The sequence below is a fragment of the Staurois parvus genome, unplaced genomic scaffold, assembly GCF_062004578.1.
Source record: "Staurois parvus isolate SC_StPar_1 unplaced genomic scaffold, SC_StPar_1.0 ptg001162l, whole genome shotgun sequence".
Classification (NCBI taxonomy): domain Eukaryota; kingdom Metazoa; phylum Chordata; class Amphibia; order Anura; family Ranidae; genus Staurois; species Staurois parvus.
In genome coordinates, this window is record NW_028318958.1 from 7,207,560 (window position 1) to 7,224,772 (window position 17,213).

Genomic DNA, 17,213 nt, shown 5'->3' on the forward strand with positions numbered 1-17,213 from the left:
TTCAGGGTCCTGGGTTTAGTAACACTTTAAATACAGCATATGTAAAGGTATGAAAAATGTCACACATGCTATGCGAGAGATGTAAACGGATGATGTGCGAGTGGAGGTGTGTGCAGGTGAAGATCCTAAAGCCAGCTACAGATGGATCAAATCTCAGCCGGTTCATCGGGGACTTGCTGAGATTTGATCCATCTATGGGCAGGCTGGTTGTACCCAGGGCCGTGGATAAGGGGGAACCACCAGTCCTGTACAGGGCCCAGGCCAGCAGGGGGGCCCAGGCAGCTGGGTGAATTGGATGTGGGCAGGGAGGGTGATCGGTGCAATTACTGGAACCGATCCTCTGTATAGCTCTCTCTGCAGCAGGGGGAGAGAGCCCCCGTCGCACCTTATCACCTTCCCTGTGCACCATTCATTTCCCCATGCTGCTCAGGCCCCCAGTGTGCCCCCCTCCCCAGTGCTGCCAGCTATCCTCCCCTCTTTACTACCAGTAGCTGCAAGGGTCTGGTAAATATGTCACTTGTCTACCAGCTCCTCTTGCCTAGATGAACACAAGTGATTGCTACCAATCGCTTACTGTGTTCATTCATAACCAAAGCATAGTAAACTGTGTTTTTATTTATTAATTTTTTTTTTGGGGGGGGGGGGGGCGCCTTGTCAGGTTGGCTGTATGGGGCCCCGTGGATTCTAATCGCAGCCCTGGTTGTACCCCAGTTGATCCATTAATTGACTAGGGTACAAGCAGCCAGAAAGATTTTTTTTTTTCGATGTGATTACTGCCAGCTGCTATAAGCTGCTAGCAGTCATAATTCTGTTCTGCTGGCCGGGAGGTCTCCCTTCCAGCAGAAGACAATAGGGATGCTGGAGGGATTCCCCATCAACACTGTGTTGATGGGGTAATCGAGAGATTTCCCCTTTGGTTGAAGAAAAGAAAATCTCATCTATGAGCTGCTTAACCTCCTGACAAGCACTCTTCTCTGTTGAAAATTTAATTCAGAAGATCCCCAGTGCTAAGTTTGCTCTGAAAGATAATAAAACACTTAAGGCTGTGTCCAACATGTCAGATTAGTAGATTCTATGGAGTAAAAAACAAAAAGGAAGATAAACCATGGGACGCAGCCACAGGAGCACAGCTTGCTTGCTCAGCAGCTTAATTTTTAATCCAAAAATTCTTGGAGGAAGTCCACTCCACTCCCTTCTCTCTGTACTCTGGTTTTACCGGAACGCACCTGCAGTTGATTCTGGAACATCTACTCAAGGCTCCTTGCTCCCTGCTTACACAAAGCCAAACTTTAAAAAAAAAAGTGCGGTTTCTCCTCTCCTTTAATAACTTTCAAACCTGCCTTGGAGTTGTAAATGCGGTTGGTGATGCAGAAAGAGAGAGATGAACACAGAACACGATTCAAGAAGTATAAACTCATGCTGAACCTGTAACGAAATGGGTTTTTCTAGTAGAAGACAACTTAGATTAGGGCCATTTAACCACTTGCTCTCCTGAAGATATACTCGCCTTCCTGACCAGGCCATATGAAAAAAAAACACTATTTTTTTACTTTTTGCTACTAAACCTGCCCAGTAAAAAAATAAAAAAAATCAACACCAAAATGTATTCTGTTACATGTTTGCTAAAAAAAAAAAATCCCAATACTTGTACATTGATTGGTTTACATGAAAGTTATAGCATTTACAAATGGCAGTATATATATATATATATATATATATATATATATATATAGGGATTTTTTTTTTTTTAATAGTAATGGCAGCAATCAGCGATTTGTAGCTGGACTGCGGTGACATTCTGACACTGGGGGGTACTGACTTTGTGTCACTGACATCCCCAGTGACACCAGTACAGTGATTAGTGTTAATAAAAAGCACTGACACTGTACTAATGGCGCTGGGCAGGAAGGGGTTAACATGAGGGGTGATCAAAGGGTTAACACTGTGCTGGGAATGTTTTACTAGGGGGCTGTGTCCATGTGCTTCACTGTAATCACACTGCTTTGGATGGCTGTGCTGTCCATCCAAAGGAGTGTGCCAAAGCTGACAGGCAGGAGAACTGTTAGCAAACAAAACAGTTCTCCCCATCGGAGATCCTCGGAAATCACTGGACGCCGGCAAGTAATCACCGGCCGGGACCCGGTGATTGACAGCTGCGGTCGCGATTGGCAACGTGGGTATATATACGTGATTTTGCGCACCCATGCCGCCCTGTAGCAGTATTTCTGCTATAGGGCTGTCGGGAAGCAGTTAATTGAACTCTTTGAAAGGTAGGACAGTTACTCTATTTACTGGATAGCATGATTAGCTAACTTAAGGTTTTTACTTGTTTTGAGTAGCCTTTTGAATTGCCTAGTGGTTTCTCACACCTTGTGGGGTTGCTTTGGTGAAATGTCTTCATTTGAGTTCACAGATCTGCTCATATGATGAGACAGTTATGAAAGATTACAGCTCCTTTTTAGATAAAAAAAAAAAAAAGGTAATTTGTTGCACCCCCGACATAGGAAGAGGAGTGAAATTTCAGAGTGGGGGTACCAGAGATGGAGAAAACATGACAGGAGTCCTCAAGAGAGAGGAGAAGACGGTAGTTACTCTTTAGAAATCATTAGAAATTACACAACTTTTATATAATTTTTTTAAAACATTTCTCAAACACACATTCATGACAAATTACATTTTTGTTCCATGACTTCTGAGTTATTATACAGTATTTATAAAGCGCCAATAGTTCGCTCAGCGCTGTATGCTTGGTTTTATGCTTGGTTCACCTGGTCCTCCCCATGCTCAATGTCAGATCCATTTTTGGCAAACAAGTTGTTCTGATTGGACAAAGCTGATAGGATGGACGACAACAGATTGACTTCAGAGCTCTGGAAAGACCCAAAAGATAGGGAATTGAAGCCCTCTGTAGTATGGTGGTGTCTGCTCTGGATCAGGACTTTTACTTTTAAAAGTTTAAAATGGCTGACAAGTAAATTATTTTACAGACTGCGTTTTGCTCTTTCTTTTCTTCTCTTGTCCAACAAATAATGCTACTGATGTAGTAATGATGTATAGAGTGGTGGTATATTTATTGTGTGCAGCAGGAAGGTGAAACTCCTCTGATGTATAGGAGTCTTCTGCCGCACTGTGTATTTATGGTAGACCTTTCACTGCAGTCGCCAGTGTTGTATGTTATCCAGAGGGGAGCCGCAATTTATAGAAGCAGCAAATGGTTTAAATCTGTCTGGCGGTGGTGCTAGCAAAATGTTCTGAAGAATGTTTTATTATGGCGAGTTAGGCCTTTGCAGAAGTAGTGGATAATGAAACACTCCCAATATTACAGAACTCTGAAGACAAACTTTTCTATAGTTTTTAATTGAATATCTGGTCAAGGAGCTAGTGCTGCCACTATCATGCAATTTGGTGAGTTTCTGAAAGTGTAACAAAAATTGAAAACAAATTGCTAGAGGGCACAGTTTTTGGGGTATATGAGAATGTGTCCTCAGCCAAAAGAAAATAAACACCAAAGAAGATGTTTTTTTACATGTCCTGACTTGATGGCTGTTGGGTCAGCGGTTCGCCTCTTGATGCAGATCTGCTAGGTTTTTCTGCTTTTAATGAGGGGGTTCCCTGCTTCTTTCCTTGATCTTGGCCCATGTATGTAGATGGGACTGACTCCTGAAACCTCTGGATTGTGGCCTTGTCTTCCTTCTCTCCCTTAGGGTGTGAGGTGGCCTTGGTTGGGTTGGACAGTAGCATGTGGCAGCATGGAATCTTGGTGCTTGCGGCCTAATGGGCTGTTACATGCTGGCATACAGTCCATACCTTGGTTTGAAACTGTGTGTCACCAAATGGCCCGGGATGATACCCTTCAAGGGCGTGCTGTATTTAGGAAGCCAAGGCCGGTCAGTAGGGGGGTTAGTCACTAGGATTTCCTATTTAATAGCAGTCTATTTCGTGTGCATGCACATTACACTCTATATTCCCACTCAGTCTCTTCTGTAAGATGTCAAGAATGGAGCCTGGTGCCCACATAATGCTACTTCATTGCACAGGTGCAGGGTTACATCATAAAAGGATGCACAATGACCAAAGAAAGAGGATGCTGGACCAAAAGAAATAGGAGAAAAATGGTAGCAGTAGGAATAGAACAGCCGCAGAGAGCGAAGCAGTCATCACTGGAGGAAGGCAAACCATTAGGGAAGTCTGCCGTAATGTGTATACTTGCCTATAATGGTAAGTATTTTTGTACCTCTTATTCCCCCAACACAAGTTGTACTTTGAGGTTTCTTGAGAAATGAACATTCCCTCCAGATGAACTGCTTGCATCGCGAGGTTTTTAGGACATTTTATTGTCAATTACCATCTACCCCTGATTTACAGATATTGATGTAAGCCTTTACAATGTTTTTTTCCTAAGTGGGATGGTTATCTTGAAGCCCAACTCTGGGCAGCTAAAACATTATACCTTGCATTGGGGTTGTGCCTGCACTGCAAGGGTTAATTGCTCACTTTGGTCTAGAGCAGGGGTGTCAAACTCCATTTCATCGCGGGCTGTATCATCATTATAATTGCCCTCAAAGGACCAGTTGTATCTGTAAGACTAGATGTCCAGAGTACCCCCCCCCCCCCCATTACATCAGATGTCAAGAATCCCAAACCCTCCCTAACATTACCATGTACCCCCTTTGGGGGCAGAGCTGGGAAGCAAAGTGCAGGATCTGGAGGAGAACCAGAGGAGGAGTGGAGTCCGTTACCAAAGTCTGCTGAATGCTGAGACCAGGGGAGGAAGAGATGAAAGGATGCTGAAGCTGCACTGAGAGGTGCAGGATTTGGCAGAGGAGTTCTGTTCTCAGCTCTGCTGCCGACTGCTGAGAAAAGGTGGGGACAGAGACAAGGGGATACCTGCAGGAGAGGTGCAAGGGCCACGTGAAATGGCTTGGAGGGCTGAATTTGACCTGCGGCCTTGTGTTTTACACCTATGGTCTAGGAGATCAAAAAAGATGATTTACTTACCCAGTCCACTGCTCCATCCCAGCAGCTATACTGGTCCCTGCTGCATCTTCTCCATCATGTTCCAGCAGTCTAGAGTCGTCATGTCATCCAAGCCAAAGTAGGATCCTCAGCCCTTCATTGGAAGTAATGATGCCAAGTGACAGTCCACTGCTGGAGCTTGGGGGACTGGCACTTTTTGGGAGAGCAGAGGGTCAGGTAACTAAAACAGTTCCTCCTCTCCCCTAAACAAAATGAGCTGTTAGCCCGTGCAGTGCAGGCCCAACACCACTGCTAGGCATAATTTAAAAATTTCCAGAGATGGTCTTCAGTTCTAACCATTTGATCATTCTTAGTATTGTATTTGAAGAAACAACCCCAACATTCCTTGATGTCCTTTTCCAATCTGAACCCACAGTTGCTCACTTGTAATCTTGTTAGTTTGGCACTTACTTGTTACAAGGTTTTGATGTGAGAGCACCATTTAAAGCACCCCTGTGGCCCCTTCCTCTTGCTTAGTAGGGGATCTGTTCGCTGATCCCCACTGAACAAGCAGATGGCTGGTCCATGTCCACTCTGATTATTTGCCCGCTGTCCTCTATGGGCTGTTGGATGAAAACAGACCGCCTGTCCATTTACACCCAACTGCCATCCGATCCACTAGATGGATAGAGAATAGATCCCCATCTATCTGTTATCGGATTGGACGTAGGCAGGTGTAAACTGACACAAGTTTACATCTGCCACTTAGAGGATAATAGTCTGATTGGGGCTGCCTAAAAAACCGACAGGTGGACCTGATTGGTCTGCCTGTGTGAGAGGGGCCTAAAGCTTGATTTCTGGATTAATATAAAAAATAAAAGTTGATTGTGGGGATAAGGAGGGGAAAGGGCTTTGTGGGTTTCATTTCTCTCAGGACATGGGCTTTCAAACTGATGTGTTCCATATATGTATGTAAAGACTGTGCATTCTCTTTAATGCATGCTCTGACTATAAATAGCACTGTTCTTGTTAACATCCAGCCGTCATTTCTACATATCAACTGTAGAGCAGTATGGATGTGTACTACGGCTCCAGCCCAGAACTTCATGCTTTTTGTGTATGTGTGTGTATTTAATGAGGCCAGCTGCCAAATGCCGCTGGCATGATTAACGATGCTGAGCTTGCAAAATGTACACGGCTCTGTCCTTGGTGGATAGAACGTTTGCCCAGCAGATCACTGCATAGCACACCAAGTTTGAACCATCAAACAATGGGTTAAATGGTACATAAGTCTTTTTTGAAAAGCTCTCTGAATTAATTTTTTACAAGTACGTCAAAACAGCAGATGACAAGTGGACTAAATCATAAACTCGCAGAATTTATGTAGATTAAACGTCAACATAAAGAAGATTGATCGTCATTCCAGCAAGCTGGAGACTGATAAGAAATAGGAACAGATGGCTGTAAAACAAAGTGTGATTTCCAACAAAGTACATATTAATGAATAAACAGTGCTGATAAATAAAGCTTTGGCGGAGAGGGCTCAATGTTTAGCGCATGCATGGTTTCCCACATTGCTGCCTGGTTGGGCCTTAACATTCCCATACTTGGTATAGTAGGGCAGTGTATCTACATACTGGAGAGTGACAGTTGCCTGTCTGATCGTCAGTCCCAGACACAACTTAATGAACAATCTCTTCCCGCTATCTCCCTGAACATGTGCTTTTCAGGTGACAATCATCCATTGCTGGTAGACATCTTCATATAGTCTCTTAGTCATGTGAAGAACACATCAATATTCATAACTGGATTAACCTGCTACATTTTATCCTGTACGTTTACATTCTAGCAGCCATTCTAGCAGCAATTCTGAATTGAATTTTGGTGATTTTTGATAAGCATAGACCTTTTAGATTCATACCTAACCTATTCTATTAAATGCTACGACCTTTGTTAGGAGCATTGTTAATTAAAGGGTTACTCCACTTTCATTGGAGAAATATATAACACATTTTAAAAAATAGCATATACAATTGCAACACAAGGCATATTGTAATATAACATTGAGAAAAGTGAGCTTTGATTTTCAATCTACAGCACTGTTTTTTTAATGTAAAAATTCAATGCAATATGGCTACCTGGCGATGTTCTGTACACAAGTGGTGTACAGAACCCCCCCCCCCAGAAATGTCATTTCCTGCTTGTGTGATTGGCTTACTGATTTTCCTGAAGTCTGCACTATAATACAAATCTGATTTTAGGCATCCTCTGCTACAAAAATGTAATTATTGGTGAGATACTCTGAGGAAAGTGGCAGGGTCTGAATCCCTTAGAGTCCTTCAAGAGTAGCAGCTGATCAATAATTAATTAAAAAGTCACTGCTATTCACATTCACTTTGTGCATGGACACAGACAAACAGCTATTTCTTCAGAATAACAAAATGCAGCAAAGTTTATCAAAAGCCCTGCAATGTACATAGATCACTCAGCGATAGGGAATGTTGTTGTTTTTTTGTGGTTTTTTTTTTTTTTTGGAATGACACATGGAAATACCTTTTGCTTTAAGAATGCTTTACTGTGCTACATGCCGTTTAGAGTGAGGCTTTTATGTTGCTTTATCAGCTTGGGTACAGCACAAATTAATTTTAATATAGACAGTTTTGTCAGTAGGGGGGAGAGGGTCAGCATTTTTAGAACTTTGTTTAGCTTGTAATATAGCATACACAACACTGCTTCCTATAGTAGTGGCACACAGTGCTTGTGCCTAGTGTGTGTGCTATCTCACTCATGCTCTCTCTCCCTTTTGCGGTTTCTATCCACTCCTCACTTTCACCCCCCCATCCTCTTTCTCACCTCATTTTCCTACCCCCCTCTTTTCCACCCCCTCCCCATCCTCCACTTTCCCCACCGGCCCCCCTTTACCCCTTGGCCCCCCTTTACCCCTTGGCCCCCCTTTACCCCTTGGCCCCCCTTTACCCCTTGGCCCCCCTTTACCCCTTGGCCCCCCTTTACCCCTTGGCCCCCTTCCTCTCCTTTCCATCCATTCCCCTGTTCCTCCATTCCTCCTTCCACCATTTATCCCCCCCCCATTCTCCCTTCTACCCTTTCTTCTCTCTCCTACCCTCTCCCTCCTTCCCCCCCCCCTTCTCTTCTCCCCCCCTTCTCTTCTCCCCCCCTTCTCTTCTCCCTCCCTTCTCTTCTCCCCCCCTTCTCTTCTCCCCCCCTTCTCTTCTCCCTCCCCTTCCCTTCTCCCTCCCCTTCCCTTCTCTTCTCCCTCCCCTTCCCTTCTCTTCTTCCTCCCCCTTCCCTTCTCTTCTCCCTCCCCTTCCCTTCTCTTCTTCCTCCCCCTTCCCTTCTCTTCTCCCTCCCCTTCTCCCTGCTCCCTCCTCTCTCCTTCTCCCTTCTCCTCCCTCCCCTTTTCCCTCCCCCTCTCCCTTCTCCCTCCCCCCTCTCCCTTCTCCCTCCCCCCTCTCCCTTCTCCCTCCCCCCTCCCCTCTCCCTCTCTCCCTCTCTCCTTCTCCCTCCTCCCTCTCCATCCTCCCTCCCCTTCTCCATCCTCCCTCCCCTTCTCCATCCTCCCTCCCCTTCTCCATCCTCCCTCCCCTTCTCCATCCTCCCTCCCCTTCTCCATCCTTCTCCCCTTCTCCATCCTCCCTCCCCTCTCCTTTTCCCCCCTCCTCTCTCCTTTTCCCCCCTCCTCTCTCCTTTTCCCCCCTCCTCTCTCCTTTTCCCCCCTCCTCTCTCCTTTTCCCCCCTCCTCTCTCCTTTTCCCTCCTCCTCCCTCCTTTTCCCTTCTCAATTTCCCTCTCTCCCTTCCCCTCTCTCCCTTCCCCTCTCTCCTTTCTCCTCCCCCCTCTCTCTTTTCTCCTCCCTCCTCTCTCCCTTCTCCTCCCTCCTCTCTCCCTTCTCCTCTCTCCTTCTCCCTTCTCCTTCTCCCTTCTCCTCTCTCCTTCTCCCTTCTCCTCTCTCCTTCTCCCTTCTCCTCTCTCCTTCTCCTCTCTCCTTCTCCCTTCTCCTCTCTCCTTCTCCCTTCTCCTCTCTCCTTCTCCCTTCTCCTCTCTCCTTCTCCCTTCTCCTCTCTCCTTCTCCCTTCTCCTTCTCTCCTCTCTCCTTCTCCCTTCTCCTTCTCTCCTCTCTCCTTCTCCCTTCTCCTTCTCTCCTCTCTCCTTCTCCCTTCTCCCTTCTCTCCTCTCTCCTTCTCCCTTCTCCCTTCTCTCCTCTCTCCTTCTCCCTTCTCCCTTCTCTCCTCTCTCCTTCTCCCTTCTCCCTTCTCTCCTCTCTCCTTCTCCCTTCTCCCTTCTCTCCTCTCTCCTTCTCTCCTTCTCCCTTCTCTCCTCTCTCCTTCTCTCCTTCTCCCTTCTCCTCCCTCCATTTCTCCTTCTCCCTTCCCTTCTCTCTTGTCCACCTTTGTGCCCTTCTTCCCCCCCTTTCCTTCTCTCCTCCATTCATGTCTACTGATCAGGTCTGAATTTTTAAAACCGTGCTCTTTGCTTGTGATTTTTTTTTTTTCTCAGTAGTTGTTGACCATGAAAACTCATTTTAGTGACATAAATATAGCTTGTTAAAGGATGACCTAGAACATCTGAATGTATTACATTAATGGAAATTTAGTACAGCAAACATGAAAATAAATAATGTTGGAAAAGCCTTTAAATGGAACAAATTGATCTCTGCAAAAAGAGACAATTTTTGTGAGTCAAACTAGTATTAAAGTGGTGCCTGCTAAAGGTTCTCCAGGGCTTTTTCCCAGCAAGCCTGGTGGTTGGTTCATGGACCAAGTGAAAGGTAATTGACAGGATCTTTCCTTTATTAGTATGAAGCAGTTTTGGCTTTTTTTTTTTTTTTTCCTTTTTAGAACATGCTCTATTTCTCAAATACTGTGATTTCATGCAATTTAAAGAAGACCTTTTATCAGGACTTTTGAAACCAGCAAAAGTCTTAATGATTGAACGGTGACTTGTCCCTTTTGCTGGTTTCCGTCATTAAAATGTATGTTCATTGAACAATGTTTTAAATATGGAATTGTAATACTCTTAACTTGGATTACATACTGCGTTCATATTGTACTCTTTGAATTGGCTCAGCGGGACAACCATGGAAAATGGAATATATTATACGGTGGGAGTCAGCATTACCATAATATTGTGAGCCGGTAGACAGCAAGCAGACTGTATTATGATTTTCCCGCCTGTGTGGAGGTGAAAATGCGAATAATAACCTTTCTCCTTTTCTTTAGAATGATTCAATTTATTTATTTTCCTGTCTGCCCGGGAAGTTTGGCAGAAAGGCTAATGTGAAAAATACATTAGCATACCCGGAAAAGGTTGGGACACTGCTTTAGGGTTTTGTGTATTCAGAGATGGCAGGTTTGCTTGGAAAAGGCCAGAGTTTCAGAAATTGCTTTAAATAATCTCAGCTTTCGGTTGATAAAATCAAACCACTGTCATTGTGAGGAAAAAAAATTCATAAGCAATCTTCTGCAAAAGAAGAGGTGTTATACTTGCCTTTCTGGCATCCCATGTCTCTCTTCTTCAGTGCATTGAGTGTTTTAGCTTCTATCAGGACTCCGTGTTTCCAGTGTTTGCATCCTCCAGCCCTCATATGTCCTCTATCAAGGTAGGTGTTGGAGTATAGAACTTCAGTGCACAGCAGCTGGTATCTGACACTCCTGGAAGTGTCAAATACTGAAGATTCTAAGTTAGGCTGTGGTTCCATCCTCCAGCCCCTATGTCACTACATAACACGGTAGCTTTGACAAAGTAGTTTTACTATGTGGTTCTAAACCTTTGAAATTAAAAATTTACAAATCATATTGCAGTTGCTGCCTGATCTCTCCTCCCTCTGCTGTCTGCATGAGTCACTTTTGACAGTCTTAATTCAACACCTTGCATACTTGGGAGACAGCCCCACCCTGCTCCAGCCTCAGATTTGCATGTTATCCTATGAGACTGTGTAGGGGGGTGTCCATTCCCTCCACTCAGGTTACACTGAGCTCTTCTCTCTATCCTGTGCAGTGTGAGACATCAGGACCCCACTCCCCGCCTTCTTAAAGCAGAGCTCTAATCTCAGGTGAAAAAAATCAAAGCCAGCTACAAAAGCTGTGGCTGTTCCCTTTTTAAAAAAAAACAGCCACTCACCTGTCCCTAGATCTGGCAGTGTCCTCACTGCAACTAGGTTCTCCGGATGTCTTCTGTCCCCCGGGCAACGCTACACATTGTGAATGGTCCCGCAGTCTTCTGGGACCTGTCACGTGTCCTGGGAGGGAGAACTTCCGATCTGCTAGGCAGTCGAAGAAGTGCAAACTGGTACCCCCCCCAACCACTGACTGCACCCACCCCCAGATTCCCACCCAAAGGTGCCAATCCTTAATGGGGAGAGGGAGATGTAGCAATTCTACGTACAACTATGGATGCGAACATCCATTTTGCCAAAGATCATCCATCTTGCGTTGTTTTTCACTCCAAATCAGCTCCCCCTCCCTTTCAGTTGGATGACATGTGGTTCATGTGTGCTGAGTTCAGGAATGCACAGGGCACAGCTGGATACCCTTGATTGTTGTAAACCCAATTAGCTGATGCCAGGGTGTCTGTCCCACTCTTGCTCTGAAGCTGACCGTAAAGCTATAAACCTGTCAGTCACTGGCCTTCAAAAGCATTCCGTGATAGCAGTAAAACCTATATCTCATTTGGAGACCACTTTTTTATACCCTTTTTCATAATTTCTTGTAGGAAATACATACAATAAAACAAGACATTATATTCAGAGAGGTCATTTTAATACAAGTCACCTGATACCTTACACCTCTAGATTACGTCTACCCGAGAGCAGAAAGAAATATCTCCTTAACCGTCACAAGCAAATATGTCATATCTGGTATTTGGACGTTCAGAATATCATTCTGCATATTATCCTACCAGTGGATAGGATGCTACATGTACCTATGGAAGGTTATTGACCATGATATAAACTGGGAGGGATTTGGTCATAGCCGGAGTTCCCCGCCTAAACACCCCTCCCCAAATGAGACGATTGGTTCTCTGCTTTAAGGAGACACCCTGCTGGGTTACTAGAAAAAGGTTGTTATGAAGGAATGGGGAAGAAAGATGAAGAATTCTCCCTTTTTAACATCCGGAACCAACTTTGGGAGAAAAGGCACCCTTTTGTTCGGACACTTGAACGCTGCTTAAACGAGGATTTCTGCAAGTGTTCTACCTTCTTAAACTTGTTTCTTTATCTCTCTGTTATGGTATTGCTCTCTGTATTTATTTATATATATATATATATATATATATATATATATATATATATAAGAATTGAGCCCAGTGCTGTCCTTAGAAAGCTTGCTACTTTTGACAGTCTTTCCCCTTGTAGATCCCAGTGTGTGCTCCTGTACTTGCACTGTCCTCTTTGCGCTCTGCTGCTCCAGGCCTTGAACCATTTGCCCCTCTTCACTAAATACATCCTCCTGAACCAGCCTGAAGGCTGCCAGTCTGCATCTTCCACCCGACTCTCCTGTCAACCTGACTCTTCCATATTTATAGGCCAGTCCACCACTCTACCAGGGCCTCCAAACCTGGGATTGGCTGGACACTCCTTGAACATGCAAATTAGGCCTCCACCCCTTCCTGCTTACCGACTTCTGGAAGGTTCTGTGGTCTTCCAGAGACAGGAGGAGGCGATAGAGCCACAACCTGTTGAGTAATCCGGCAGGACATAACATTCATTTGGGTGCAGCGTTGCATGACCGCGCAATTGTCCGTTAAAGTAATGCAGCGCCGTATCGCAAAAAATGGCCTGGGCAGGAGGGGGGGTTTAAATCCTCTGGAGAGCAAGTGGTTAAATACCCTAGCAAAGCAATAATGTCCTCTGGCCACTAGAGGCACTCAATATCACACAGGGAATTTCCAACCTAGAACATGTCCATGTGAAAGTGTATGATTCTTCTTTTTTGTAAATGGGATGTGTTACATCATAGACAGTAAAGGATTGCGCAGGATTAAAAGCTCAGTTGTCACTGATTCTCTGCAGGATGTTCTCAGAAAAGCCCTTTAAAGAAAAGGAACTTTATATCTTCAGCCCATTTAGCACCAGCCGATCAGCTTTTTCATTTATGTTTGTTTCCCTTTTAGGGTCATACAGAGATTAGTTTTTGATTTGCTTTTATTCCTTCATACTAATCAGTGTGAATGCTTGGCCCATGTCTATGAGCGGTATCCCTGTATGTTGCAATGGCCTTAACTTAGTAATGCTATTACATGTTAAACATGAACACTTACATGTTTATATGCGTCATCAGCATGTTTCATTGGGTTACCTATGTGACAATTCTCATCGCCGCATGTTCCACACAGATTGTCTACTTTTTTTAGTTTTAGTCACTGTGGGAATACTGCAGTTATTAATCATCCAGATGTTGAGTTGCAGACTGCTGAAATATGATCTTCCAACGTGGAGAAAATGACTGGGGTCACTCCAGAGCATCGGCACACTGCCAAGCCAGTCTTCTTCTCTGCCACCCACCAACTTCTGGTCCCCTTCTCTACTGATGTGTGCACTTTCTTGTATAAAAATAAGCTCAGCTAAACCACAAATTGCTTAAATACAGTCATCATTTCCAGTGCTGTAGTAACTGTTTTGGTTTCTTTCCTAGGTCCCTTCTGATGGGAATGCTGGATTGCTAGCAGAGCCACAGATTGCAATGTTCTGTGGCAAGCTTAACATGCACATGAATGTTCAGACTGGAAAGTGGGAAAATGACCCCTCTGGAACAAAGTCCTGCATCGGGACCAAAGAAGGCATCCTACAGTACTGCCAGGAGGTATGTGATTTTGGTTATATGCACCTGCACATAGCCTGTAACTTTATTTCCAGGATGGGGGGGGGGTCAGTAGGGTTCTAAGGTTTGCAGTTATTTTCATTCTTTGCACACGTTCTCCCTTTTGCCCCATGTGGTGCTTTGTAGTGGAAATATTCTTACTTTTCTTAATAGCCACCTAGTGGATTACTACTGCTGTAGGTACTAAGGCAACCTTACCAACCTTTTTGTTTCAGAGGAACCCTTGAAATAATTTTCAGGTCTTGAGAAGCCCATGCTAAAACCAGTTAATTGGGATCACTGGGAAAAAATGCCCCTAGTACTGGTCAGAGGATCGATAGTGGTTAGACCAGCCTTATAGACAGCTGACAAGATTTTTGGTGCAATGCTGCTGGCTCTGCCAAGTGGTGTTGGCCCCTAGAACTATGTAGACACCATCAAAAGATAGGAAAGTCAGCCACAGCTCAATGAACCCCTAGCAAACCTCAAGAAGAACCCTAAAGTTCCACAGAACTTTATACTAAGGGCACATTCAAGCAGTACAGATTATGTGCTTAGCATCTTTAGCTGAATACTACATATCCACAAGGTGGGTAGAGATGCCAGGTGACAAAATGTGCTATGTGGTGGGGGAAAGGAGGTATAGACCAGTAATATTGTTATTCAGTCATAGCTATATTTAGATGATAGAACAGATATTTCTGCACCACAGAGAATCTCCTAATAGAAGGTGATGCTGCTATCTTTAAAGTTATCCAAGATACTTTTGTGCTTAAAATGAATGAGACAGTGCTATCAGTACCAATCAGCTATTGATATCAATGTCATCATTGGTATCACCATGCTATCAATATATACTGTAAATTTGTGCACCAAATTTAATTGTGACATACACTGCTCAAAAAAAAATAAAGGAACACTTTTTAATCAGAGTATAGCATCAAGTCAATTAAACTCCTGGGATATTGATCTGGTCAGTTAAGTAGCAGAGGGGGTTTTCAGCTGCTTTGGTGTTAAAGAAATTAACAGGTGCACTAGATGGACAACAATGAGACAACCCCCCAAAACAGGAATGGTTTTACAGGTGGAGGTCACTGACATTTGGTTGCATGAGGCAATACCTGGACCCTACAGTGGTTGCACAGGCAGTCCAACTCTTCCAGGATGGCACATTAACACGTTCCATTGCCAGAAGGTTTGCTGGGTCTCCCAGCACTCAAGAGTGCTCAAGAGCATGGAGGAAATTCCAGGAGAGAGGCAGTTATTCTAGGAGAGCTGGACAGGGCCATAGAAGGTCTTTAACCCATCAGCAGGACCGGTTATCTGCTCCTTTGTGCAAGGAGGAACAGGATGAGCACTGCCAAAGCCCTACAAAATTACCTCCAGCAGGCTACTGGTGTGAATGTCTCTGACCAAACAATCAGAAACAGACTTCATGAGGGTGGCCTGAGGGCCCGGCGTCCTCTAGTTGGCCGTGTGCTCACTGTCCGGTACCATAGAGCTGGATTGGCATTTGCCATTGAACATCAGAATTGGCAGGTCCGCCACTGGCGACCTGTGCTTTTCACAGATGAGAGCAGGCTTGCCCTGAGCACATGTGACAGACATGAAAGGGTCTGGAGAAGCCATGGAGAATGTTATGCTGCCTATAACATTGTTTAGCATGTCCATTTTGGTGGTGGGTCAGTGATGGTCTTGGGGAGGCATATCCATGGAGGGTGACACAGACCTCTTCAGGCTAGACAATGGCACCCTGATTGACAATGGGTCCAAGGATTTTATCCCGATACCTAATGGCAGACCCTACACTGGTGCAGTGGGTCCTGGGTTCCTCTCGGTCCACGACAATGCCTGGCCTCATGTGGCGGGAGTATGCAGGCAGTTCATGGAGGATGAAAGAATTGATACCATTGAATGGCCCTCATGCTCACCTGACTTAAATCCAATAGACCACCTCTGGGATATCATGTTTCTGTCCAGATCTGGGAGAAAATACTCAAGGACACCATCTATCGTCTCACTAGGGGCATGCCCCGACGTTGTCAGGCATGCATTCAAGCACATGGTGGCCATACAAACTACCATTTTGAGTTGCTGCAGTGAAATTATAGCAAAATGGATCATTTTCACTTTGATTTTTGGGGTGTCTTTGAATTCAGTTCTCTGTAGGTTGATAATTTTCATTTCCTTCAAACGATGGGGCATCCTTACGTTCCTATCACATTATTCAGTCCATAATAGTATAGATATCTAGCATTATATTTTTCCCTATTGAGATCTGATGTGTTTTTCAAGTGTTCCTTATATTTATTTTGGGGGGTATTTATATACACTGTTTAAAAAAAATGAAACACTCCAAATTCATAAAGCAACAATGTGATGGAAGCTTTTCAAATTTCTGAAACTTATTAAAGTGTCCATTGCTTCAATAAAGTGCAAAATCTTTACTTGCAGAAATCAAGTGCACCCATCCCTGTGAATCCTCCACCATCCACTCTAATAACTCACCAGAGGTAATGACCAGACCAGGTTTTATCTCGCTCAAAACACAATACTCCACAGATCAGCTCTCTTCCAGAACAAATCACCTGTTATCTCATTCCAGCGTAAAACACTTGCTTTTATTTATTTTTTCAAATAAACACGTTGCTCTTACATTGATCAAGTGTTTCTCCTGATACCAATACAAGCCATAGATTAATCGATTTTCTATCAGGAAAAAAAAAAATCACTTGAATTCCCCCATCAACACAGTCAGGGTTATTGGGGGGAATCCGTCCCGCAGTGCTCTTGTATTTTGCTGTTGGCGAGGGGGTCACAGGAGAGCCTTCCGACCAGCAAAATTTAGTTATTACTGCTAGCGCCTGTAGCCGCTGGGAGCAATTAAATGCCGAAAAATTCCAACAGGCTGGTTGTACCCAAATCAATTAATGGTCCAACTTGGGTACAATCAGCCTGCCGATGCCAGGATCGAAATGTGTCCTCTCCCTGCTAAACTGGCTAAATTTCAGTAAATGTGTGGCTGGTTTAATGAATATAATGCTGATATCTTTAAGCCGTTATTGCTCTAGCCACGGTCAGGCTGTGAGCAGGCACTACTGTATGGAATGATGGCATGTCCAATAGGCCCTCCTACGCGTTTCGTCACAATGAAATTCAGAGTTTGATATGTTTTCATCACATATTGTTGCTACATGAACTGAGTGTTTTAGTTTTGGATAGTGATTTATTTATATCACGTATAAGTCAGATGCACATATATATATTTTTTTACACTTGTAATACGGAATTTATAATGCTGTCACATATTTATACAGGTGAATTTAGAGAGTCTGAGTAACATGAATTAGTGTATACACAGAGGATATTTTTTATACGAAAGATGATTAACTGAGACTAAATATGCTACATTTGTTTTATTGTTCAAGATATAGCCATCTCT

At 44.1% G+C, this 17,213-nt stretch overlaps 1 protein-coding gene across 4 annotated transcripts in view; it reads left to right on the forward strand.

Annotated features, from left to right (window-relative positions):
• The window catches only part of APP (amyloid beta precursor protein), a 311,674-nt gene that overhangs the window by 74,573 nt on the left and 219,888 nt on the right, over positions 1–17,213 (forward strand). For all 4 annotated transcript variants that reach the window (XM_089659528.1, XM_089659529.1, XM_089659531.1 and 1 more), the window contains exon 2: positions 13,607–13,774. In XM_089659528.1, the coding sequence (XP_089515654.1) occupies positions 13,607–13,774 (168 nt within the window). The remainder of the gene's footprint in view (positions 1–13,606; positions 13,775–17,213) is intronic.